The sequence below is a fragment of the Acromyrmex echinatior genome, chromosome 3, assembly GCF_024713525.1.
Source record: "Acromyrmex echinatior isolate Ae372 chromosome 3, ASM2471352v2, whole genome shotgun sequence".
NCBI lineage: Eukaryota > Metazoa > Arthropoda > Insecta > Hymenoptera > Formicidae > Acromyrmex > Acromyrmex echinatior.
Window position 1 is genome coordinate 12,245,252 of NC_141854.1, and position 27,904 is coordinate 12,273,155.

Below are 27,904 nucleotides of genomic sequence, written 5' to 3' on the forward strand. Positions count from 1 at the left end.
AAGCCGTACTATTCATCGCAAGATATGAATCTCGTTCGAGTCGATCGATATAATCGATTTCAACCGATTTGAATTTTTGTAGAAGGCTTTGCCCTCATCCTGCCTCTCTATAGTAGTGTAACACGGTTTGAAAGGAGACAGAGTAATACCAACGTCCGTAAGCTCATAGAACTGTTTACTTTAGCGTACGCAGGGAATGATCCGCGCAAAGCATATTCGTATTCCTCGACGAGTCCTCCTCAAATAGTTGCCTGTTTGCTTCTCCCTTTGAATATATGTAAACGTTGGCACGAATATATGTTGCTTAAACCGCGTGCCGGCCATCGTGAGTGCGCAGCACTGAGACTTTGCATACGTTAATTCCATTTTCTCGCTCTCGACCAACGCAAGCGAATTTCACTGAAAATTTTTTCATCAAGTTTACTACGTTTCTATGGCCGCGTCTCTCTGCGGTAATCACGACGCTCTCGTATAATGCCAATAAACATGACTATCTGTTCATTTGTGTGTCCTAATAGATCTCTCAAAATTAAAACAACCGACATAACTTTTTAACATCAAAAATAATAGGAAAACAAAATATATTTAAAAATATAAGTTTGAGATTGAATCGTTTAAAATTCAAAATTTATGGAAATTAATTTTTTAAAAGAAGTGCGACAATTATTTAAAGATTAAATTCTTTCAAACATTAGTTAATTAGTAATTAATTTTAATTAATTACTAGAAATAAATTTGTAGTAATTTTTCTTGCTATGTTTTTTTCAAAAGCTTGAATTGTTTGGATTTTGTACAAGTCACAAATACCCTGGGCATTTTTTTAGCATAAAACAGTAGAGACTCGAAGCGACATGTCCTCAGTAACGAGTGAGGACGGACGAACGTCTTGCCTATCCGACTAACGACGATATTCGCGTATACAGCGAGACAATGAGGATAATGACGAATGGAAATAACGATGCATGGCAGTAACGATAATGGTAGAAAAATGAAGGAAATTATGTACGTGTGAAGGCTATAATTTTCGTCATCCTCGCCAACGACACCGTGGATCGTCGAGGGTCTCGAGCCGTGCGAGCGATCAGACCCGAGTGGTTCTGTATCGAGACCATTAGAGAGGAACTCCACCATCGTGCGAACATCAACTGATGTACTCGCGCGGTATGTCGGGATAGATCGCGTCAGGATCAAGTATAGCGGCGGATCCTGAGGCGGTGATTTCCGGCGTGGTTATCGCACGATCTTCCTCTATGTGCTATTTCGCGTCACTCACCCGCTCCTCGATGGCTACTTTCCGGCTCTTCCACACAAATTCGCAAACTGCGATCACGCAGGCAACACCCATGCCGCCCATCAGCACTACGAAGACTCCGCCGACGTTCGCCAGACCGAGCTCGTTCGCCGCCGAGCTGCTCTTCGAGGTGTCGTCCTAACCATGAGAGAAACATCGATTAGCCTGTGGCGCATTAACGCGGACGGTTACAGGTAGAATATAGTCTGCTGCATGGGTAATGCGCCGCTGGGGAAACGGTGGTTTTCGCATTTAGTCTGTTGTGCACGTCGTTAATGCACACGCGGCTTTCGCGCTTGGGTGTTCATTATTGAAGCGGTTCGCAGAGGATTGCGCGTCGTGGATAATATTGCGAAAATTTGATCGTGCTTACTCGCACTTGGGCTGATGGATTAAAGTGTTAAGAGGAGAGTAAATAGCATATTCAAAATTGTTAGCGGTTAAGAAAAATCGAGAAAATCAGAAAAAATTAGAGAATTAATATATAGTCAGGAAAACCGGGAAAAATCATGGAATTTTTTTCTGTTTTGTTAACAGTCCTCTTAAAAAGTCAAGGAATTTTTTTTCTTTTGTTTTGTTAATAACCCTGATATTAATTATTAAATCTTTTAATCGGTACGTCGCAGTTTTGAAGTGTTCAATCTTTTGATCAATATTTTACACGGAAAAAATTTATATTGATGTGTTAGAAATATAAATTATACTTTCTTTAGTATTAATACTCTTTTTTTTTAGATCAATATTAATGATTGTAGTTTTTAAAAATACAGCTTAAATGTCATTAGATCTTCAGCGTTTTGCAACAGTTGCGATTAAAGATTAACATCGAAGAATTAATTCTTCGTTATAATCATCCATCTAACGTTCGTCCATCAAACCGCGGTAAGTTTACTCGAGTGAGGAGAAGCTGGTGAATTATCGGAAGAATTTATCGGCGTAGCTGCGCGAGAAATAGCAGTGCGCGCAACGATAATCGCGAGCTTGGTGAAACCCCGATTTCGTGAATTCGCGAAATAGTCTTCCTCGCGTGCCGCCTCAACCTCCAGCAACTCCTCTCTTCTCTGACGGATGAGGAGAGTTGCTGGAGTCTGGCACAAGAATTTCGAGCGCGCACTTCTTGAGTGTGCTAGCGTGCCAGAATATCCTTCATGAGAAAAGTGAGGGAAATGATGATGGATTAAAAGCAAATTCACACACGGTTTTCTTTTACAACCAATATTAAAATGGATATAATGGATAAAGAAATTATATAATAAAAAAGCCATTAATTAAAATAGACAGGAATTCAATGTAAAAGTATGAAGATCAATAAACCTTTGTTCATTGATTACTATAAAAAATAAAAGATAGTTATTGTAATTAAAATTGTTTTTGTGTTTTTAATAGGTATCCTGTATCTATTTCAATCATTTGCGAGAATATTGTTAAAGTAAGATTATCAATTTCTTTTTCCATATTTATTTCGTATACAAAGAGAGAGTATCTGCTCCATTTTCTGTCAAATCTTTTTCTCCAGATTTCCTTTAAATTAACTTTTTTCTGTAACATCCTGAGCTAAAGTTTTTTGTACAATAGTTAATATCGTTTTTATATAAGTTTTCTAAAATTTTATCATAAGACTCGCACATTCTAAGATTACAAGTAAACCGTGTAAATTCGCCTTAAGATACGTATTTACTCACTCTGCAAGATCCGCCGCCTCGCTTCTCCTTCCACCAGCGCGTTTTCAGCATATGAAGTTTCCCTTCCTCCTGCAGCTTCAGGATAGCCTCGCTTATGGCCGTTCTATATGGCGAGTCTGAAGTTCCAAGGTCGTTTTGAGCAACTCCTTCTAGGCTGCTTTTATCGCCTCATAGCATCGTACTTTCGCGCAACTTTCGGAAGTACCTTTGTGGCAATCGTTCCCTCGCGCCAACGTTTTGCCGGTAATATCGCGCGCGATCGCTTCCTTCATGGCGACACTTGCTATCGACCGGTATTTTCGCGCAGCCGCGAGATCAGCAAGGAGACCGGTAATGCGATTTTATTCGATCTCTCGGGATAAGCGTGGCAGATAAACCAACTAGCTCGTGCGAATCTCTCGATGCAAGGAGGGAACGATTTGCATTTTCTTTCTATCAGAATTTCATTTGCGTGAAGAAGAAGTTTTAATTGAATGAGAATTTCTTTTATTCAAGAGAGTTGATAGGCCGATATAAGCACTTTATACTGTAATATATTGATTGGAGAAGGACTTTTTCTTCCGAATGTTCTAGGTTCGCTACTTCCATTAATAGGAATTATTGAGATATTGTAACGTTGGAAATTGATAAATAAAATTATCTTTTCTTTTTGCCAATTTGCTTATTGAAGTTGTGTTATAATTTTAAACTTTCATAATAATATCCAAGTGAGAAAAAGAGAATATTACATAAACTAAAATCACAGAATGAGTTAACTGGAATAGAATAATAATATTTACTAAAACATAGAAAAAACTGATATTTAATATATATTGTATCAGATAATATTAATATTTAATACGAAATATAGTAATATTAATATAATATATCGTTTACATTAGATTCAACGTAACTAACATAATGATACGTCCCTTAATAATTGTGAATTTTAATGCTCCTATTGATTGTATGCTGATTAATACTTCGACCACATATTGCACATTCATCGATTATTTTAAAATCTTGATTCATCACGTGTTTATATTGCGGAGTAATGTGTTTGAATTGCTGAGATGCGGCAAAAAAGTTAATTAGCATTACTGTAGCATTTGCATTGAATAACATAGCTTTGAAATCTATAACTATTGAGAAACATATATATTATAACATATTTGGTTTTCGACCAACACAAATCAATGATATATTAAATTACTTTGTGATGAATTGAAGCGTTAAATGTATACTATATAATTAGAATATTCAAATAATAAAAATAAAATATTTAATAAGTTTTTACGAGAAAATATTTAATGAAAAAAAACATTTTGTTTTTCTACTTTGTAATATTTTTAATAAGATAGATACAAATTACATAGACTAATTTATTAAAGATACAAAAATTATTTCAAGAAATTCATATTGATGTTTCCCATTCATTTATCTTTTCCTTCACGTTTTAATCATCGAACTTCTTTTTATGTTTATACGATTTTCATTTAACAGCGCGTTTGTATGGATCGCATGAATTTTTATTGCGATTCCTTCTGTAGCATGTAGTACATATGTATAAAAGCGTTTCTATTAACACTTACTTGGCGGCATGGCTATGCCATATCCCTTGGAGTCCAAGAGACCGCCAACTTGAGTAAGGTCGCACTTCCTTTCGATTACGTATTCGATGGAGGTGGATTCCATCAGGAATGCGTAGCTGCCTTTTCCTGAGATCACTCGATCCACACCCTCACCGTTGCTCCCCGTAAATACCGATGGCTTCGCCGAGTCCATGAAGGACCACATGCGTTGGTACGTCGAGAAATTGGAATCCTAGATCATGCCGAGAATTTCGTGGTTGAGAACGCGTGCCGTTAAACGATGGAACGTCGGAGTGGAAATCGGTTAACCTCGAAGTAGGCATGCCTTACTTCGAGGAAGGATATCGCGTCTCGCTTACATCCCTAATTGCACGCATCGGCGCTCTCGAATTAATAGGAGAATATTCTCGGGTCGCATCCTGCGGTTCCGCTTTTGCTCCGATTGGAGATTCTTAGACCGTCAGAAGTGGATTTAACTCAATTACTTGCAGGACTTGAGATAACAATATAGTACCCTATTTGACCTTTCCGTTTAGTGTTTCAGCATTTGTATACAGAAAAATAACCATGGTTGAATTAACAAGATATAACTACAGCTTATATTTCATTTTTAATTATAATTTATAGTAATTTTATTTTTATAGTAGTAATCATAGTCAATTTTGATTGCCAACTATATATATGTGCGTGACGTGTACGTGTGCGTGTGTGCGTTAATAGAACTATATACATAATTATTACTAATATTATAGCTACGTAATTATAATGATAATGATAATAATATGTAATTATAATCATAAACATCAAAAATTTTGCTGTCACAGTATAATAATAATATCCGAGTATTTGGTTATTATACTACAAGAGAAAAATGTATGAATTACATGTAACATACATTAATGACATGTATGGTTAAAAAAGTATTTTATATGTATATAGAAAAAGAGAGAGAGAGAGAGAGAGAAAACTAAATAGAATCTCTCGTTATCATAATTAAATAATCTGACATTTCAACCAAAAGTTTTGTTAACCAACCAGAATTTATGCAACCAAATGTATTTATTGTAACAAAAATATACAACCTTTATTTTAACGAAAATTATGAATCGTATAAATATCTCACCAAATTATTATTATTATTACTACTACTACTACTATTATTATTATTATTATTATTATTATTATTATATAGGTATTTCAGATTAATTCAACCACTTTTTTTTTAAGTGTAGCTTTATTATCTTATTGAATAAATTATTAAAAAAACTGAAGTTCTTTCGTATTTTCGGAATAAATATTACAATCCTCAAAAATACATAAAACGCTTCAATGTCATTCTTGGGTACACAATGAATAATGTATACAAAAGTATTAATCTTACCTTGAAGAAAGCCGCTGTGCTGCCGCCTTTGAGAGCACCATATTTGATTTTCGTCTGCTTAGCGAGATCTTCGGCGCTTTCAATCGGGGAATCCATCCTCTCGACGGTGAGGAAAGCCGCGAGATTAGCCGTATAAGAGGAGATCATGATCAGCGTGAAGAACCACCACATACCAGCGACCATGCGAGTCGACACGGCCCTACGATAAGAGATCAAAGGCTGCATTCTGTTTTCCATCGCAAGGTGTTTTAAACGGAAAAGCATGCGAATTTGAGGGCAAAGTAGTTCGATAAACCATCTCGTATAGATTCGTGCTCGATAAAGTAGAGCGTGTCAAAAATACGAATCGTAGAAAAAGAAATCAGTGACACCTGCCATTCGAGGAAGTTTTCGAAGGTAACTTTGCGCTTTTTACGCGAAGGTAATGGAGCGTACGGAAGTTCAACTTCGCTTTATGTAACGAGCCAGCTGTATACGTTGCAGGTATAACCCGTTTCGCAGTTAAATGATTCGCGTTCGCTATTAAACGGCAAATGCAGAAGCTGGCGAGCGGGAATGGACATATATAGGAAACGTGTGCGGGCGAATTATTTTACATGCGAAAACTGGCGAGTATACATAAACGCAATTATGTCATGTATAACGAGCACGTGGAATTATTGGAAACTACTTGTGTAAGGGCATTCCAAGCTTTCAGCCATGCCATGCAATATTATGCATTTCGATAACTATGTACGAGCAAAGCGTTGTGATTAATTTTGCCGCACTTGTATACAGCACACCGGAAATCGCGTTACAAAGATATAATTCTTGGACAATTTTTAAAACCATATTTTTGATAGAACGCGTTTTATTCGCTTTCTAACCTTCGAACCTTTTAATTTTGAATATTAAACTGTTAAAGTTAATTAAACCGTATAAAGTTAATTTTCTATTAAGAGAGAGTCTGCTTCGAATTAACTAGAAAGTAAAGTTTTGTTACATACTGCTGCAGCTTCATTTGCTGTAATCCTTTAATTAAGATTCCTAAGTAAGCTATCGATTAAATTTTCATTGTTCTTCAAGGAAAGAGTCGACATCAAAAGTCGTTAAAGAATATATTCCTGTCAAGTAATTCTCACGTTTTCCGGTATACTTGGTGTACAATCAGTTGCAGCAAGCCTACGATATAGCACGGCAGGTTTATTGGTTCTTCCACCATTTGCATAATCTACGATAACGCGCTGTACATTCGCTTTCCTCACACGATTAAACTTAGTTTTACGCTGGTAACAGCGGCATAATGAATTCTGTATTGTCGTATTCCATGTTTATATACACTGCGTGCTTCTTCAGTAACTTACTTCGGCGCTATATCGGAGCCTTGCTGCATGAGAGAGCCTATGGTGAACCAGAGCGAGTTCATTAGGGTGAACTCGTTCTCGAGGACTTCGGACTGCCCGTTGCATGGATGGGGGTTCTCCCACTCGTAGGGGCTGAACCTGCGGACAGGTGAAAGGGGAAGGATCGAGATTAGATGATAAAGCGTGCACCTATCCGCGAATGTGTCGTCACTCTCTGAAATTGGTGAGATAAATTTGTGAAATTATATGCTTCGTACAATTAGTGAATCAGAGATCTTTTGTTGATATAATGATCGTTTTTATGATGAAAGCAATCTCCGCGATACAAAAATATATAATGAGAAACATGTAAATATATATCTAATTATTCGCATTATTTAGCCAAAATAATAAAAATACTATGAAAAAATTTATTTTAATATAAATCTCATTTTCTTGGCGTAAAAAGAATTTATTTTATTATGACAAATCATTGTTTTATTTCTTCAGTTTCAGTTTAATCATATAAAACTTAATTAGTTATTTTCTAAATTGATTTTACAAGATTGATTTTACAAGATACTTCATTAGTGTTATTTTTGTATCTTATTTTGTGCGCGTTTAAGAATAATGTAATATAGCTTACTGTAAGTGTAACATATTCTATCTTATTTCTGTACTTCTTGATGAAAATTGCTTAATCTGGAGACTATTGCTGCCTGTTTTTTATTGATCGATAGCTATTATAATTTATGCACGAAGAAGACAAAGACAATAAATATTTAATTTTATTAAAGGATAATCAGTGTGACATGCAACAAAAAGCGATGAGCACCTATTTGCGCATGAAGATCATTATCTCGATGCGTGAAAGGGCTTACTTTGGCAGAATATCACAACCCTGCCGCATTAGGGAGCCAATGGTGAACCACAAGCAGTTAAAGAACTTGAAGCGGTTCTCTAGACGGTCCGGATTTTTGTTGCACGGATGTGGGTTGTACCATTCATACGGCGTGAATCTAAACTTAACGATTCCAAATACGTTCTGATCCAATGGCATTGAACGTTTTTGTATAAAAAGTCTACCTTAAGAATTTTTGCATTTATCTTATAACACATTCATCTTAACACATGTTATTTGAACAAATTTTTATCAATCTTGTAAATGATTTGCACAAGATAGCTAATACAATATGTAAAACAACTGCGAGAATTATATTAGAAACAAAAAACGAAAAATTAAATTTCTAATTAGATATCCTCATCGTGAAAAATTAAGAAAAATTAAGAAAAATTAAGAAATAAATATTGATATAAATTAAAATTTTGATCATTATTTAAATTTATGAGACAAAGACGTACAAAAATTATCGAAGTAAGATAGGTTTATGTTTCCTTCGTATTTAATTTATCGATGCATCATGTTAAAGGAGACGCGATCGCATTGATTAGATAAGGGATCAAATTTCCAGAATAGTGTCACAACGTTTTGTCGGAGGAATTTAAAGTGGTTTCACTTGCCTGGCTAATATAAAGAGGAGCACGGAGACCCCGAGATAAGCCGTTGCCATGTAGATCCAAACGTCGAGGCTAAGAGGACTGAGGAACGAGAACAAATTCGGCGGTTGCTTTATGGGTTTGCGGTAAAGTATGCTGATCCCTGGAAATTCAAAATTCTCATTTTATGCTTAGCCACGGTGAGGACCACAGATAGAATGCATTGATGTGTGGACACAGTGGACCGCGTATAATCACCCGTGAGATTTATTCTGGTTTTCGTTACGACCACCTATGGCTTACGAAGGTACATAATAGCTCATAAAATTGCGTCCGAGAAATTATTTCGGAGATATGCAGGACAAAGATTGCTCGCTATGTGTGATATTTTAAATTTTATTCCGCTATTTTAATTTGAGATAATAAATTTTGCTTCTATGATGCTATAACGTACCATTATTTTTGCAGAAATACAATTTAAAATTTTTGACTGTTATGTACAGAATTGTAATTAAATAATATTTTTTCGTAAAAAAAGTAGTTATATCTCTTTAATATCAATAACGTGTTTGCCTGAAATGTGTTTATCTTTTTCCACATCTTATTGCCCAAGCCTATGGAAGCGACAACATCGTTAGAAAATGTTATAACATCTTAAACTATTCATGTAAAATGGCATATTTTTTTTTACAACTTCTTTTCATGTAACATGTTTATGTAAATCGTAAAATCGCAGCAATATTTGCTGCATTCGTAATGTTGACTCTCACCTAAAGGCATGAACGGCGTCGTGAAATCCACAACCTGTTCCCGATCGTACGTGATGGTGAGATCACCGATCGCGAGATCGGCCTTTTGCTCGAGCAGCTCCTTCATCATCCCGTCCCATTCCTTCGTCTGCACGTTGTACGAGCCGTAACGTCCATCCGGCACAAGCCGGAACGTATAATTGAATCCAAGCAGCCGCGATATCTCGTAAATCAAGTCGACGCTGTAGCCTTCGAATTGCGCGTTTCCGGTAAGTTTCTCGCTCGAGTCCTTCCGCATACAGTATGGCGCGCTCTGCGATGAAGTAATGAGCTGCTGTCAATACTGTGCTGCATATAGGCGTTTAAAGAAACGCTACGAGTTTATCGATACGAGCAATCAACTTATTGACGATAGCTCTCAACGAGGCTGCCAGTGAAGTTATAATATCTGCAGTAATAATCTTACAATTAGCGACATAATCTTACAATACATTCGTACCAATATCGAGATTAGCTTAGAAGATTTAGTACAAATTGATTATTAAGTACGTATTGATTATTAAAAGAAATGGAAAAATATTAAGGTTTATAAATAATGTTACAATTAGTAATCAAATAAGTCTGATTTTTCTAAATTCGCAATTTAAGTACAAATGTAAAATACTTAATGATGGATATGAAAAAATTGATATCGTTTCTAACAATAGAAACACATCAATTAATATACGTTTCATATCTTTATAAACGTTGTTATTTATTGTTGTTTTAACATTTAATATAAATCTCACGGAGCATTCTGTAATGTATACCTAAGACATGTTGTATGTTCTTATTAGATAAGTTCGTTTAGTTGCGGATCTCCGTGTACTGATCGAAGAAACGTTAGGACATCGAAGTTTTTATGAGAATGATTCTCACGCGATGTATCCCGCTTCTTACCATGCCAGGCCTCACTGCGGGAAACTTACTGCCATCCCTTTCTCGAGGGAGTTTCAAGATACTTAATACATTACCATTACATTATTTGTCGTCACGATTAGAGTGAGAATAAGTAATGTGATCGATAGTCGCGAAAATTTCAATCAACAAAGTTACGTACGTATTAGATTTCCAGTGTTTCTTTCTTGTCTTCTTTTTTTCTTGCTAGGGAAAAATGAGAGCGAGAAGACAACGAGCTTCGCTAATGGATGGACAAAATTTTTCCACTTCGCTGTGACTGCCGCTTAAATGCGGTGACGTTTCTGTTTTGTTCGCGCTTCGATTGAAGCAACGATTTCCGAGTCAGGCGCGCGATTGTCACGAACAATTTTTGCAGACATGTCTTCAAACGAAATAAATGGTTTTTTTTATTCTAAATGACATTTTTCGCACATGCTTTCAAAATTTATACCTCAAGCTAACAAGGAAAGGCACACGGAAGTATCTCCCTTCGATTTTGATGAGCTTTAAATATGTCATTTTTTAGACTAAAAATAAAAGTATTTTTTTATAGTACCTACTTGCACTTTTAAGAGATAAAACACTCAGAACAAATCAGTTATTCTATTTTGACGCGAATATCGACGTCAAAACTATGAGAGATAGAAAAAATGTTCAAAATAAAAGTTGAATTGTTTCAAGAGTACTTAAAAATAATAAATTAAAAAAATTTGTTTAAAAATTTTTTATTTGTAAAAAATAAACTTTAAAAAATTGCTTTTGAATTATAATTATTAAGTACTTTTAAAACCATTAAACTTTTATTTCGAACATTTTTTTCTTTCTCTCATAGTTCGACAATACTCGCTTCGAAATAGAATAACCGATTTTTTTCTAAGAATTATTTTATCCCTTAAAACAGGCATATAAAAATAAGAAAACAACATATTTAAAGGGGACAAATCGGTGCGATTCTTTGTAAGTAATTTTTGTCTTCTAAAGTTTTATCTTATTACATAATTATTTCTAATTATTTCTAATTATTTACAATTTCTATAAATTTTTATCTTATTAATACAGTTTTAGGTATTAATAAGATAAAAGAAATTTAATAGATTTAATGTAGAAATAGTACAGTGCTTTAATAAATAAATTAATTTATAATTTATATGGTATTTCTTCTAAAATAAAAGAAAGAAAGCTATTTATATAATAAAATTTATTTAAAAAATAGGAAAGAGCAATATGTTATATATTATCTTCATCCAAATTTAAAATAGTACTTATCCAATTATTTATAAGATTCAAAGAAATAGAACTTAAGCATTCGTATTCGAAGTTTTATTCAATATATTATTCTGATGTTTGAAAGAAAGGAAAGCCGCGCGTATTCTTTAGAAACGTCACTCACCAGTATAGTCGTCACGATGAAAGTCTTATTCTGCAAGTTTTCAACGATTTGACTGTAAACATCACCGTAGCTTCTCGTAAAGTTGATACCTTTGGTACTATTCCAAGTACCGATTTTCTTCAAGCCTTCTTTGTTATTCAGCTCGATGATGTCTAGAACGAAGTCGGAGCGAAATCCCTGATGATCGAACTTGATAATACCCGTGAGCCCTGTCATCTCCACCTAAAATATATGTTGAAAATATTTAACAGTTGAAATTGAAACATTTGAAACATTTTGTTACAAATATAATATTTTCTTACTTATTTTATTAGATCATAAACGATATTTGTGTATTCATTGAAAATTGTAAATGTTATACTTAAAATTGAGGAGATGGGCGAAATAAAGGTTTGATTACAAAATATTGATATTAATAAAAATTATATAACTTGCTACTTTTTTTATTATACATAAATGGATACAATATTAAATGAATTTATGTAATGTCTTTAAGAAGTTACACGTTATAAATATTCTCTATTACGATCAAATACATGAAAAAGCTAATTGCCGGAAAAAGGGCCTAAGTAGAATTGAGCCTTTATTCCGCCCATCCCTTCAATTATATATACAGACGTAAATCATGATATTAAAATATATTGTTATTTTTTACTATATCTTATATGTATATTGAAATACTGAAGTATCTGACGGTTTATACGCGAATAAATCAACGTATAATCTGTAAGAGTTTTGTACGCTTGTATATGTCTGATATGCGTAGATCAGTGACTCTCAAAAATTGTGTTTACAAACTTTACTAAATGTAAATTTCTGATTTCAATCTTAGATATTTTGTTGGAAGCAAATTTATTAATAGCTTAATTTTATTTTAAAGTTTAATAATTCAATTTGATTTAAAATTTAATGAATATACGTATCTAATTGCCAATATGTTGCGTGATTGTGATCGAAAAACGTTTGAGAACCAAGATGGACATACATACAAACTTGGGTACGAGTAGATTCATGGTACATTTATTACACTTACAAAAATAAAGTATACGTCTACACATTTACGTCTACGCTCGTAAATACGAGATGGGCGTCTGGCAGCAACATATACCGGATGTATATATTTCGCAATTACATGGAAATATTAAAGATTAATATGCGATTATATCTTATATAGAAACGAAAATTCTGTTCGTAAAGCGATTCGCGAATAATTATATATCTCATGATAACCGAATTTTATCACGTTTTTTTCTGTGCACGAGTTACATTGTACATTCCTAAAACTATGGAATTGCAGACAAAATTCTAGGTGACTGCTTGTAATTACTGTTACATGAATATCATAAAATTAAATTCTGTTCTGACACGCGAGATTAATATAGATGCTATTATTACTGACGACTTATGATGTGATCCTTGGAAAGATCATTTTAATTGATTGTTATTGCGTTACTCGATTAATACCGTATCAATATCACATAAATGTCTTATCATATTATCATATGTCTGTCATGAAAACTATCAGTGACAAAGTAACGTAAGATGATGACTGTATTAATTGTCATGAAATCTAGTAAAAACCAGCAAATGAATTCTGATACGATCATAATATTTAGAACGTTTTGATAGCACATTTAATACTACATTTTTTCTATGCATTGTAATTTTATAATATAATTAGCCAACTGAGAAATTTTTCATTACCGAGAAATTGTTTTCGTACAATACAAGAATTACACTGGTCGACAAAAATTTAACCTATTTAGTTTTAAAGTAAATGAAGTCGTTTTTGATAGTTTTGGTGCGCCGATTACTTATATTTATGTAAGTAATGAAAAGAATCTTAGACATTGTTTTTCATATTTTCACAGGCTTGGTAGAATCGTAATAAACTTTTTAATATATAATCTTTAAATAAATCTTTTTTTCTTAAATTTAAGTTTTTTGAGATATTTAGGAATCCTTGTACTTTCTCTTCAACAAGTATACTTCATTTTTTGAACTTTTAGGTTAAAATATAATATCTCCAAAACTTAACATAGTACGACATTTTTGGGACTATATTCGCAATTCGCATCAAAATCTATCAGAAACAGCTTCGTTTACTTTAAGGCTAAAATGGTGTCGATAAGTGTTATTATATTTGTTAATATTTCGTTGCAATATATTCTCTATAATTTTTTCTTTATCGTCGTACTACGAAATAATTATCGTTGAAAATTTATAGCTTTAAATATCAAAATAGACATACTACAAATTATATCTAAAAGCCTTTTAGATGATAACAAAATTAAATAATCGATTTTTTTCATAAATTTTTTTTTCACGACTGATCGAAGATATTTTCAACTTTTATAAAAATTATTGATATAACGTTTAATCCGGCACGAACGCGTGTATCGCGTAATTGGATAGTTGCGTAACCAGTTCGTCGAAATTACATGTCTGGTTTTATCGACATCAGTTTTTGCTTATCCTGGTCAGGACGTTCGGCCGCGTGAGCGACAGATTTCGTTCGTTCGTGACATATACGTAGTCACGGGTGCACATGAGAGCCGCCTCGGTATAGAACATATCTTCCAGTACTTGTCAATTTCGACATGGCGACGTGTATGACGAAGCACGTTTCCATATCCTGCGTGCAACGCATATTTATATTCACGGTAACTCGTATCTACCGTGTGTTACTGTCAGAGAATGGAAAGTTACTTTTTAAAAATAACTTGTTACTCTCTGTTATAGTTATTGATTCTTACAAATAAGTTATCGTTACCGATATACTTAAAAAGTAACAATTCCTTACTTTTTTAATGCTGAAATAAGATCAGTCTAAAAAATTTGGCAATATTTTTTGTTTAAATATTAATAAAAACAATAAATGATGACATTAGACCGATATGTGGAAATATAACGGATGCGGTGCAGATGGTCGAACAAAAATTGATTAAAAATGACATCTAAGTTATATGATAAAAACGGTATGGAAATATTGAAGAATATATAAAAAGTTGTCATATACAAACATGTAAAAAGTACCGATAAAAATAATTATAAAATTCGTTACCGTTATCAAAAAAATACCACGTTGCCGTCATAATTACCAAAGAAAAAATTACTCCGTTATCTGACCATTATCACGAAAAATAACTTGTAACGCGGTAGCGTTACTTCCATTTCCTATTGTCTAATATACGTTCGATTTCATTGTTAAGCAGTTGCAACTCGCCATGACAATATTTGCTGCGAATAAATAGATAATACCGAGGTAAGGTGTAATTTAATATGAACAATTTTTCAGTATATCACATATATAGATTCTCTTATATACATTATTTTATCTATTAAGAAAATATTTGGTAAATTAAATTTCTTTAAAATACAGTTAAGAAATACATTTTTGTGCGAACGAAGGGAGAAGTTTATTATAATATTTATGTAGAATTACATAAAAAAATAGGATATATAGGGAGTCTATATAACATTACGATACATCTGTTTATATATTCGAAGTGGATCTCATTTAGCATAGAAAACAGAATCTTTATTATCTTTGCTTTCGTCTTTTTAAGTAAATTTTTCATAAAATAAATTTTCAAAAAATTAGGAAATCAGCCTCATATTGATTAAAATAACTTCGTTGTATTTAGCTTGAATGTTATGCACAATCTATGTACGGATTGCATAGGCGGTCCTTTGCAGGACGTACCATGGCAAAACAGCAAACAATTTGTCAGTATGCTTGACAGCTTCGTTTAAACTGGAGTAACTTTCCATTGTTTCATGAAAACAATCGCAGAGATCGCGGGAAGTCAATGCATCCGTGACTTCCTTCACCACGCGTATCACGTATTTATCAAATTTTTTTCTTTATTTGTAAAAAAATAATGCAAAGATACACTTTTGCGTATCGTTTTAAAAATTAAAGAACTAGAAAACGCTGGTATCCGCACGTGCTGTATTTGCATGTATCCGCATTAAATAAAATTAGTTTTAGCTTTCGCTAATTTCTAGCATGTACATAGATAATTTAATATCATAGTCATATCTGACGATATTGATTTGCAATATCAAAAGTATGATTAATTTTCGTGCTACATGAATATGGATTTTAAAAATAAAGAAATTAATCCATTTTTTGTGTGTATTATACCATTTTTAATATATATACAAGATTAAAATAAATATAAAAAAGTCATAAGAATGTTAGAAGAGAATGATGGTATTATTGTATATGTGATTTGCCTGTGATGATTGAGATATTCTGAAAAGCAAAAGAGAGAAAAATAAAAAAAACTATTTATGTCTTATGCATTACGGGATAACGAGTAAGAGCCATCATGTATTATGCATAATGTACATGGCGAGACTCGTGCTGCTTGTTAATGAACGGTACGTAGATTACGTGAAAGGTAAGCGAGCGAGTTGGTTGGATTAAGCATATCGTTATAATGGCTTATTACGTTGTCGGTGCGATCGATTGGTGGTGCGCGAGATTAATTTCTCCCCGGCGTGATATATTTGCGATAACCTGCTTTCTGCCTTGCATCGTTGCTTCGTTGAATACGAGCGTGTAGTAATCATGTGGAAAGATGGCTGTCAATATATAAGCATCGCCTTTACTATCGCGAGCGTTTATCGCACATATTTTACAAGATGAAATATTTTACTAGGACTTGAAAGGATCTCGCAGATCCGATTTATCGTTGTCCTTAATCTAAATTTATTTGATTGCTTCATTAATTCCAGTTAAAGTCAATTATAAACGTGACAATTGTATATGATCTATATATTCTAATATCTAGTAATACCTACTAGTATTTAGTAGTATCTAGTGTGGAATATTTAGTGTTGTAGTGCTAAATGTAAAGCTAATTGATACTCCATTTAATATGGAGATTATGCATTAAATGCAAAAAATATAAAAATTATTTAACAAAAAGTTGTCATATCATTGCATAAAATCGCTGTCAAAATACAAATTTATATCGATGAATTGTTATTATTCAAAATTAAGAGAATCGTGTGCAGACACTGAAACTATGAGAGAAATGATACATAAAGAGAAAAATAAAAAATTTATCAGTTTAATGTATAGTCTATTCATATATATAGAATTGTTATAAATGTGATAATTGTATGATCCATATATTCTAATATTTAGTAGTATTTACTAGTATCTAGTAATATCTAATTTATTTATATTTATTATAATAGCTATATTTATATATGTATTAGATTAACTTGAGAGAAAGTTGAAAACTTTCAACACACAAAACTTTAACATAAAGGGCATACATATGTTCTACATTTGAAAATACACAATATATTAGCTGTTTCAATTAACGTTACTTACAATTTTCATGTAATTGATAAGAGAGTATCCGTGAGGCCAAGTATCCGTTGATTCGCAGGATAATGGTTTGATATCGATTTGTTGGGACGTGTCGAGATCGTGTAATGCTTTGGCAAAGAGATGGACAGCGTCATACAACAACGACGTTTCAGTCTGCGAATCACACACACGATGAGATGTTATATAAGAGATGTAGCGTGTACAAAATATTTCACACAAAAATGATTGAATGGAAGGTTTTATGCACAAAGAGACTTGCTAAGAAAAAAAGCATTTTTCCATTTAGAAAAAGCTATCTCAACGTTGTGTAATATAATCCGAACCTTTTTTTTTGTAATAAATTTTCTCGTTATTAGTACTCGTGATACATGCGACTACGTCATGTTTTTGCGTACAGCACATATTTCCTGTTTTAACAAAAATTTTGGCATTATTTTTCGTTTTACAAAAAGTGAGAGAAAACATTTTGTTCACACATTTCCCAAACTTTTAAAGTTAGTTATAGCAAAATTCATATATGTAAGTTTAAGTTTTTCGAATAAAACACTGTAAACTAAAGTTTAATTCTGTATGTTCTTTATTATAATGCAAATTTAGCACATTAATTAATGTATATTTATTCATTAAACAAAGTATATAATGATTGTATGCTTATCGTATAAGACTTTTAATACATACAAATGTATAAACACAATTGCATACGATATTATAGGTGCTAGATTTCGAAGGAAAATCTTGACTCTACAGACTATTTTAAGTGAAATTCGCAATTCCACCATACACTCACGATATTGAAATTATCAAAGAGAGAAATAAGGTTAAATCTCGAATTCACTATTTCATGAAAGGGCTCGTATTTGGAGGTAGAGGTCAGACGGGAAATTCCTGTTTTCGCTCCAATGTGCGAAGGGTGAAAGAACGAAATCTCGGCTCCTAGGAGGATTTCACGGCAAATTGGCGCCTCTGTTTCCCCAACATTTATATTTCGTAACTCGTGCGCGCGGTATCCCCGCGATACTGTCGTTGTAAAAGCGATATCACCTCAGATATCGCACCTTGGGTGTATATTCCTCCCGATATATTCGGGACAACCAATATCCTTACCGGATTTTACGAGGCCTTTCCCCAGGACCGTATTTACGAAGGAACTAGTCAATGTATCCGATTCACGTGTTTCCCAATACGAAGGGATCGTAGAGTAATATCCTTACGAACCAAAGTTTCGGACAAACAGAAGTCTCTCAAGGAAACGATGCTTTCCTCAATTTTATTCATTATTCATATATCGCGAAAGATAAAAAATGTAACACATCGAGTGGTTTACGTAAAAATTTCATGTTGAAAGATATCGACGTGTGAATATTTAGTTCCAGATATCGATAGAAGTATCGCAATTTTCTTTTGCGTCACTTGGAAAAGTGTCATGAAATTATTCGGAAAGGTTTCTAATCGAAATAATCCCATTTTTTGTCAGTTGTCTTATCATGGAAATTTGGATAGCGATTTGGAAACGATTTCAATGGTTTTTCAACATTTCGTGAGCAAGCGAGAAATCGATTCTGATAGGGGCGCGACTATGATCGGAATCGTAAATAGTTTCGAGATAGCTTCTCATGCTTCTTTTATAAAAAAAAAAAAAAAACATGCGGTTAAATTTTATATCATTGTATCTGATTTTAATACTACTTTTATTCTATTCGATAGAATGCAGGAGAATACCTCAGAATTCTTTATAAATAATTTTCTATTTTTATGATATTCTTTTTATCAAGCGTAATTTTTTTTATACTTAATTTCATATAATAAGAATAAGATTTATATAAAATTAATTAAAGAATTATTTTTTCTGTGTTTTTTTTCTATTTTTGAAAAACTTCTAAATTTCAAAAATTATAACTCGTTATTTATATTTTATAGTGCAATACATTAAGAAACAAACAATGATGTAATTTTATATGGAATCATAAAGTCCAGTATTTATACAGGTGAAATCAATTGATGTTCCTGATTAAATGTCCTCGCTTTTCGCAGATAATTTACTCGTAATGAAATGTGAGATGTTAGATCGCGCTCCATTGGCTCTATGAATAATGAATTACAAGCGTAAAAACGATTCGATCGTTTTTATGTCACTGTGAAATGTTTGAAGGCGCAGTTATTCATTTAAACGTATTTTCCGCCATAAAACTTATGAGAATTTAAAAATATATATGACTGCACTATATTAAAATAGATTATATTAAAATCTCAATTCTGCAACAGATATTTTATTTGTCTATTAACAAACGTATTTTTAACTTACCTTTATAGTAGTTAAATTATTCTGCTCCATGCGTGCAAAAAAGAAAAAAGTACAATTAATTATATATTTTCTAAAATCGAAATAAGAATAATGTATTTTTTGTTTTTGTAAAAACAAAAGAAATAGTATAATATAATACACATTGAAAAAAAAATCTCATTTCATTAATTGAAATTTTGATCAAAAAGGAATAAATCAAACACTTAACAGTTAAATCTATTAAATATTCTAATTGAAATAAGAAAATTTAATTTAATATAATCAAAATTCATTTTGTTTGTACTTTTTCTTGATACAACCAAAAACATTTTTCTCGGTGAACTTTAAATTCGATAACTGAAAATAATTGATGATTGTGTGAAATATGTGGAATAGAGGAAGGATAGAAAGAGAGGGGATGAGAGAGAGAGAGAGAGAGAAAGAGAGAGAGAGAGAGTTCTTTAATCATCTATAGAAAGTCGCAAGCGCGGATGTACTTGCTAATTAGTAAGAAACAAAATTGTGCCATGTAATCACCGCGTTGAACTTCTTATACAAGTCTACTGACAAGTGGCGTCGCAAAATAATCTGCAATTTATGCACAACCCGGAATAACGAGCTTATGTTCGCTTGCCGATTCTACCCGGCTATATTTCGTCTGTAATCAAATCAATATATTGTCCGTTTGTTTGCTGCGTGTACGCGATTGAGTTAATTAGCCTGGCTTTGACACGCTCGTAATGGGATTGCCTACATCCCTCCGAGGGACAGACATATCCCCGTTACGGAATTCGCCCAAACGTGATTGTTTGTTATGTGACGACGCCTTTGCGTAATATCGTCATTAAATCTCGAATGGCAGCGTCAACTATATGTTGTGACCATGTTAACTCTCATAATTGTTTCAATGATGTCTTGGCTCTGTTTAATGTTTTGTTCATATTTTGCATATATGCGCAATGTGACATTGAACCTAATTATTAATTATTAAATACCTAATTGTGGAATTAAGAGACGATTAAGAATTTCTGTTCTTCTGAAGGATATTGTTTATTGAGAAAATTTGTTAATTATAAATTGACCTTTTATTTCATTTTCTTGACATTCATATATTTTTTAAATATATAGCTGTGCGTATGTTTATAATAGAACATTTTGAAATTATTGAGGAAAGGAATAATTCTTTACTATAAATCTCTTATGAATATGACGTCTATTTGAAGACATGGTTTTCTATAAATTGCACGATCTTATAATCAGAAGGATTCATTCCATAAAGATGAATTCTAATGATAAACGTCCTCTTGCTCAATAGCAAAGAACTAAATCAATCCATTTTTATCTCTCACAGCTCATGTTTTTTTAAATTTATTGAATATATGATATATTTCTAGTCTACAAAGTGAAATTAAACTAGAAATATATAATAAATATATTACTATTAACGGATTAAGGCTTTATATATTTAGTGTTTTTTTTTTATTAATAAATGTCGAATATAAAGAACTATAATTTCACACTGACAGGTATCTAAATTTTGATTCAAGAAGTTTGCTTGCTTTTCTTCTTTATTATTCCACGACTTTTATATTTCTAATTTTAACGGCGCAAAGTCTGATGGCCGGCGTCTCGTAAAGCTGCGACACTGTACCTGATGAAACTGGCAAATTGAGAAAGTTTTTATTACTAGCGTTTCTGCGTGCCATGAATCGATAGCGCAGTCTTTGGTACTATTCGTTTTGCGACTTCCAATTGACGATTTTACAAGTTTTATTTTATAAGACTATATAAGAAAGTCAACCGAGTGTTTCTTTGTGCCGGCATTTCCTTCTTCTCTTCTCTTCGAAGCGAATATAGAAGATGCGCTATCTGTCGTCACGATGATATATCTTCCGTGAACTATTGGTATCTCTGTATGTTACAGGCAAGCCACCGAATTCTGTCCGCCCATACCATGTGATAGAAAACAAAGTACGCGAAAGTATGTTTCCGATAAAAAAGATAAAAAGTTGTATGTAATTATTTTTTTGTCGTCAATAAATCAACAAAAGAACAAGTTTCATAAAAAAATTTCTTTCGCAAAAAAAAAACGAGTAATTGCATTTTTTCTTAAATGCATTTTTTTTTTAGTTTAATTTATACATTAGTATGCCATTAGTATTATTACTAGAAGTCTTGGATTAACTATTCAGATTATTCTTCAGTATTCTTGAAACATAATTTTTTTCTATATTAATGAATCACTTGAGTTTCTCAAAATTATGAAACCATAAAGGATTGAGCAATGTAAAGATCAAAGATACAAGAGAGAGAAAGAAAAAATTGTTTTGAATATGATGAAAAATAAGAAAATAATATCTTTTTTCTTATTCTTGCTATTATCAAAGCTTTTATATTATCAAAGCATAACTATATTAACGACTTAATACAAAAAAAAAATTTGAAAGAAAATCAATAGCATATCTTTTATATATTAATATATATACCACATGCATGATGAGCGGAATTATTTTATTATATATTTTCTCTATATTATGAACAGGTCACGGATCAAACGCGTATTTTTCTAAAAGAAAATTTATATTAAAATTACAGAGAAAAGAAGGTAGAAGACGACCAACGATTACAGAGTTTTTTTTAGAATACTGAAACTTATTTACTGCGCTATTAAATTCATAACGTCAAATTTAACTAAGAAAATGTATTAAATTTGATTTAAATTTATTATTATTTATTAAGTGTACACGTTAATATAAATGTTATTTATTTTGAAATGAATTATAGAAATGGATTGATTTACATTTTGACACATGGAAGTTAAAAATAACAAAATTATTTTTAATTCAAGGAATTCGATTATCACTGTTCCTTTGACAGCGTACAACAATTATAATTAATTATTGTATTTTACAATTTTATTACATTTACATTATGCTTCGTAAAATTTTACAATTTTATTACATTTACATTATGCTTCGTCTTTTTTTTAATGCCAAATCATTTTAACCAATTATTTAATTTTAATAAAAATTCATCGAAATAAACATTATTCAAATTTTGCAAGTTGCATTATAAATGATGATTTCATAAAATTCATTAGATTGTGATTAACTCATTAGGATTTTATTATCTCTGTTGTGTTGTATTTTTTTTTAGAAATTTCTAAAATTATAATTGCAAAGATTAAATATATCTTATTATAATTACATTTCTATAAAAAATTTGATTTTTCGGTTTCAAGAATGCGGTTATCTTACATAAAGAAAATAATATGGATTTAATATATTAAACATTAACATAATCAAAAATTAATAATCTGCTTGGTATACATTAACTACAATATATAATTTTATGTAATAATATCTTAAAATCGTATGTAATGTGAAAAAATAAATTGCATGGAAATAGGCTAAAGAATTACATCCCTATTTTTATCACGTTATGGCAACAGAGTAAATATTAGTGCGCTTGAATCACATCTCGACTTTCACGCGGAAAAGGGAGGTGACACGAGAAAATATCTTTCACGGAATAATGTCGCGACACACGCTGCTGCAACGAACGATGCAGCAGATCCGTCACATACTTGTACAAGGTGTTGCAGCTACGTATACCGCAGAACATCGACAAAAAGTTGTTGGGAAGTTTACGCGAACGTGCAACCGTGTCCGGGCAAATTGGCCTTTTTAAGGGCCCAGTGCGCTGGACCCAGCAGATGTTGCTTCCGTCGAAATAGTCGAACGTACGGATTCGCACTTCTCAACTTTTCTGCAGTTGATGCCGTGCCAGATGCGACGATATAATTCGCTTTTCGCGAATTGGCATTTCGTTATTTGCTTCTTTTATGGGGTGTGGCAGTAACGCACTATATACAATTCAGTTATCATTCACTCTTAAGGGGGGATTTTAGAAAGAGGAGATTCTTTAAGTTAAATTTTATGATTTAAAAAAGCTATTGAATGTAAAAGTGTAAGGTTTTTAATACATATTTATTAATGTTTAAATTACATGTATGAATATTTTTGGAAGTTTCTAACGTTCATATTTAAAAAATTATAAACTATTAAGAGTGTGTGCACATCTTTAAAATTATAAACCGTTACGTATATCCCGTTTTAAAATAATGGTAGATATAATTTTTATTTATCCGAAACAAACTGACAAAATTTTTAATAAGTAACGAAATGATTTTATTAGTTCGATCTGAGTTCGATCATAATAGGTAAATAGTATTTCGGTGTGACTATACATTTATATACATTTTTACAGATTAAAATGTTTAATCTACATAAGTAAATATTTCTATTGCCTGCATTAGAATAAAAAAGTTATATTAAGTACTAGCAAAATGACGGCGCTAAGCAAAGTTCTAATTTTTTAAAAAGTTTTGCTTCTGTTTTAGTAAAAAAAATATAAATTGTTAAAATATGAGGCCTGTTCTTTATCGAAAAATTCTTTAAATTGGTGCACATGGTGCAATAAGTTGAGGTGAAACAAATGTAATTTTTTCACTTCAATACACTGTACCATATGCACTAGTTCAGAGAATTCATTGATAAAGAACAGACCTATACTGACTTGATTCTAGCACGGACGATAGCGACATTACAATGTACAAGACTAACTAAGAATTTTATTTCGAATGAATAAAAAATCTTTCAATCATGTTTATTATATGTTAATTTTATAAGATCCGTATATAATGATTTATAACTTTAAAAATATTAAACTCAGAGAATTTAATATTTTTTATTTTTTATTTTCTAATATTAAACTCATAGAGATTTTTTAGAAATTCATACACTTAAAAATAAATATGTACTCAAAACCTTCAATTTCTATATTTCATAGCTTTCCTTTAGCGAAATCATGAAATTTAACCTTGTTTTTTGAAAAACCCTCCTTAAAATCTTTAAATTTTGATTTTATTTCATTCAATTTGTGAAACCAGATTACACTCGTGATATTATAAAAAAAATATAATTTGATACAATCCATATCTGTTAACTATTATTTATTAGCAAAAAAATATTATTTATTAAGCAAAAATATACGCTTTCCAAGCTTAAAATATAAGATGTAAGAATATAAGATGTAAGAGCATAAATTTAATAAAAGAAATAATTATAATTAGCAATGTTTTTCTTAATAATTTGCTTATTCGTCTATAAAATAATATTATGCCAGAAAAAATTATGTTTCACAGTTATATTATATATTTATAAATTTTTTCTTTGTTTACACACAAACGTGAAAAACGCTATGTAAAATGATTACTTTAATAAATATATATTAGTATATTAAGGCGTGGCAGATTGTAGATATATAAAACAATGGTGAGAATAAGGGTGCTGACTCAAGTAATCTTGACAGATGAACGAAAAGAAGCAAAGACTGCTATTTCATGAGAGACATCGTGATTAATCATTCCCTAATAGTTATATGTGATTAATTGAGAAACATTGAGCAATCAACAAATTAGGCAAAAAACAAACAATCAATCTTTGAATCGATTTATCTTTAAATCTATCATTATGTGTCATAAATACTAAATGCATATTATATAAGAAATAAGTTTTATACAAACATCATTTAGTAAATTTAGATGATTAACATTGCAATAAGAGAGACAATAATAATGAATGATTATAAATCTTTTAACATAAGCATTAAGAAAAAATAAATATTTATAAACTGTCTTCCTAATATTGTTTACATTGTCCATAAATTTAACATGTCCTATGTGGACTCCGACGAATTATTATATTTCACACGGATTCTGACATGTAACTTCTCGTCTACAATCATGTTTTTACTCCCTCCGTCCAGTCTAAATTCTTTTTTACTGTTCTAAACTTTTAAAATCTTCCTCTTTTTATTTCGAAGAAATTTGAGAGTAAAACTTGTGTCAAAAAAGATTATAGATGGAGGGTTAATATTCAATCTTATACTATAACGCCATACGGGATGTCGGCATATCGATTTAATCGATACATAATAAAATATCGACTTAATGGAAATACTTGCAAACTTGCGTGTACTTTCATGTACACCGTCTATATACGTATATACCGATTAATTTGCCGCCGTTTCATTACGCTGCTGTATATAGAATGTGTTCAGTACAGAAGTAAGTAAACTGCACACGTAATTTCCTGCACTACGAGTCACGCGACGTTCTCGCCTTCGTATGGATTGTATTTGAAATCGGCTTATGAAAGTAAAGAAAGTAGTACGCGAATCACATACTCGCAATGAAACGAAACTAACATGGAAATCATGTTTGTGCGACTATGTTCTATCTGACCTGACTTCTTCAAATTCGAGACGTGCATAAAAACGGAGATGCGCTTACCTTCACGGTTTGCGGGAACTGAGAGAGCGGTGATATGATATAAAATTGAAAAGCAACCTACTTCTTGTTACTATATATATGTATATATATGTATTAACATTATGTTACGGATGTGAATTTGCGTAATATAATATTATGAGTACGGATGTAGTGTGTAATAATATAACGTTCTAGCTTGGCGGTTCTTGTTAATATGTATAATAACATGGGAACGCACTGTGTACTTACTTCTTGTTTGTTTAGTAACATTATCATTTTACAAACTTTAAATTCATATTTATTTTAAATAATCAGTTTTAAAAAGTGCTTGTCTTTATTATTTACATATATATAATTCTATATATATATATAATATATAGAATCAGTATTTAAACTGAAATTGTTAAACTGAAAATTTGATATTGATGTTATTTTTTTAGGTTATAATAATAAGTACTTAAATCTTTTATGCAAAATATGTTAAAAACATACATATATGATCCTTGAAACAAAAAATAATGTAATAGTGAACACGTGTGTACATATTTTATAAATTATAGATATAAAATAATATTAAATAAATATTTTTATCCTTATTGAAAAACAAATCTCAGTTTGAAAGTAACAAAAGCTCCAAGTATCTTGGAGCTTTTGTTACTTTCAAACTAAGATTTGTTTTTAGATAGAAAACTTTCGAAAGTTTTTAAAAATTTTACTGTTTTCAGGTTTGAATATCTTTTCTTCAAAGCACGAGGTATATGCAGATATATAGTGAATAATTAACTACATTTATACAGCACCCTTAATTGGCTAATCATAGTTATTCTGGAATGATTGTGTTTAATTAGTTTCTTAATTACGTATGTTATTAAATCCGATTAAGGATGCCATGTAAATGTAGTTTAATTATATTCATATAAATATAGTTAATTATATTCATATAAATGCCTGTATTCTTAATAGTTACATAATTTTATATAACTATAGCAAATGTGGTAGAGATACATTTTCTGTAAATTTCTTGATTAGTAATTAATTTATTGATAGCGAAAATTTGACTGAATTTAATTTGTAGCATTTTGTAAATGTGCAATATATATATAATATTTCGGTAAAATCTAATTTAAAATCTAATCCGTTTAAAATTAAATGTGATTATCAATTGGGAAACTTCATACTGTCTTGCTAATACTATGCTATTTTTCATTATTAATAATCAGAACACTGTGGTTAGTTTGATATTTATACATAATGTGATTCTTAAGTTCAAAAATTATGTTAAATAAAGAAAATGTCAGAAAGGTATTTTAAATACTTTGTATTTAAAATAGGATTCTTTACAATCAATACATTCTTCTTTCAAATCAATTACATTCTGCTTTCATTTTCTAGAATATTGAATCTTGAACCTTTCAATAAATCTGTAATCTCAGTTTTATTTAAATCACAATATTTTTTTAGCCACGCTATTTCAAAAATTTATACCGTAGTGACCGATCAATTACAAAAGAGAATGCAAAGATTAAAAACGAGAACAGAACGGTGTATTGATTGTAAAGGATCCTAATTTGGATAAAAAAATATTCAAAATATTTTTTATATGCTATTTTTTAAAATAATTTTTATTTTATAATTTATATACCGCATTGTGTACATTGTCCTGGTTTTTAATTCATTCTTTGAAGAAATAATACAAATACAAATTTAAAGATAAATCAATATTGTTCAATATTTGTTTAATCGCAAAGATTTCGAATTTCTCTTCACATATAATATTAATGGCTAGCGAGTTTGCCGAATGGAGAACGGAATCAAGAATTATGGAACCAATCATTCGATTTTTTTGTCATATTTGCATTCTTATGAGAATCGGCATGTGTCACGGGGAATTCAATTTCCCCAAGGTAGTAGTCAAGCTTCAAATAGGGTAATACTCAATTATTACATTCGCTCCGTTATTCTCGGTCATGTCAAAGAGCGTGAACCGGCTCTCACTAAGTCTCGCGAGCGAAAGAACCAAGAAGAAGTAGATCGATGCGGCTGTCAAGCGGGCTTGCACGAAGAATGCGAAATTAGAGTGTTATTACGTGAGACGCGCGGCCGCTTTAAGGACG

The 27,904-nt window shown here is 31.5% G+C and overlaps 1 protein-coding gene and 1 long non-coding RNA gene across 8 annotated transcripts in view; one reads left to right on the forward strand and one right to left on the reverse strand.

Moving 5' to 3' along the window:
* Positions 1–27,904, forward strand: part of LOC147910252 (uncharacterized) — a 322,413-nt gene that overhangs the window by 254,166 nt on the left and 40,343 nt on the right. The window lies entirely within an intron of this gene.
* KaiR1D (Kainate-type ionotropic glutamate receptor subunit 1D) overlaps positions 1–27,904 on the reverse strand; it is a 429,757-nt gene that overhangs the window by 4,855 nt on the left and 396,998 nt on the right. For 4 of the 7 annotated variants that reach the window (XM_087404682.1, XM_087404683.1, XM_087404680.1 and 1 more), the window contains 10 exons: positions 19,478–19,498; positions 17,176–17,328; positions 11,823–12,044; positions 9,515–9,806; positions 8,769–8,907; positions 7,269–7,406; positions 5,926–6,124; positions 4,545–4,776; positions 2,974–3,089; positions 1,274–1,429 (listed from right to left, as the gene is read on the reverse strand). In XM_087404682.1, the coding sequence (XP_087260808.1) occupies positions 1,274–1,429; positions 2,974–3,089; positions 4,545–4,776; positions 5,926–6,124; positions 7,269–7,406; positions 8,769–8,907; positions 9,515–9,806; positions 11,823–12,044; positions 17,176–17,328; positions 19,478–19,498 (1,668 nt within the window). Of the gene's footprint in view, positions 1–1,273; positions 1,430–2,973; positions 3,090–4,544; positions 4,777–5,925; positions 6,125–7,268; positions 7,407–8,128; positions 8,267–8,768; positions 8,908–9,514; positions 9,807–11,822; positions 12,045–17,175; positions 17,329–19,477; positions 19,499–27,904 lie in introns of all 7 variants that reach the window. The other 3 variants (XM_087404686.1, XM_087404684.1, XM_087404685.1) reach the window with 3 other exon arrangements.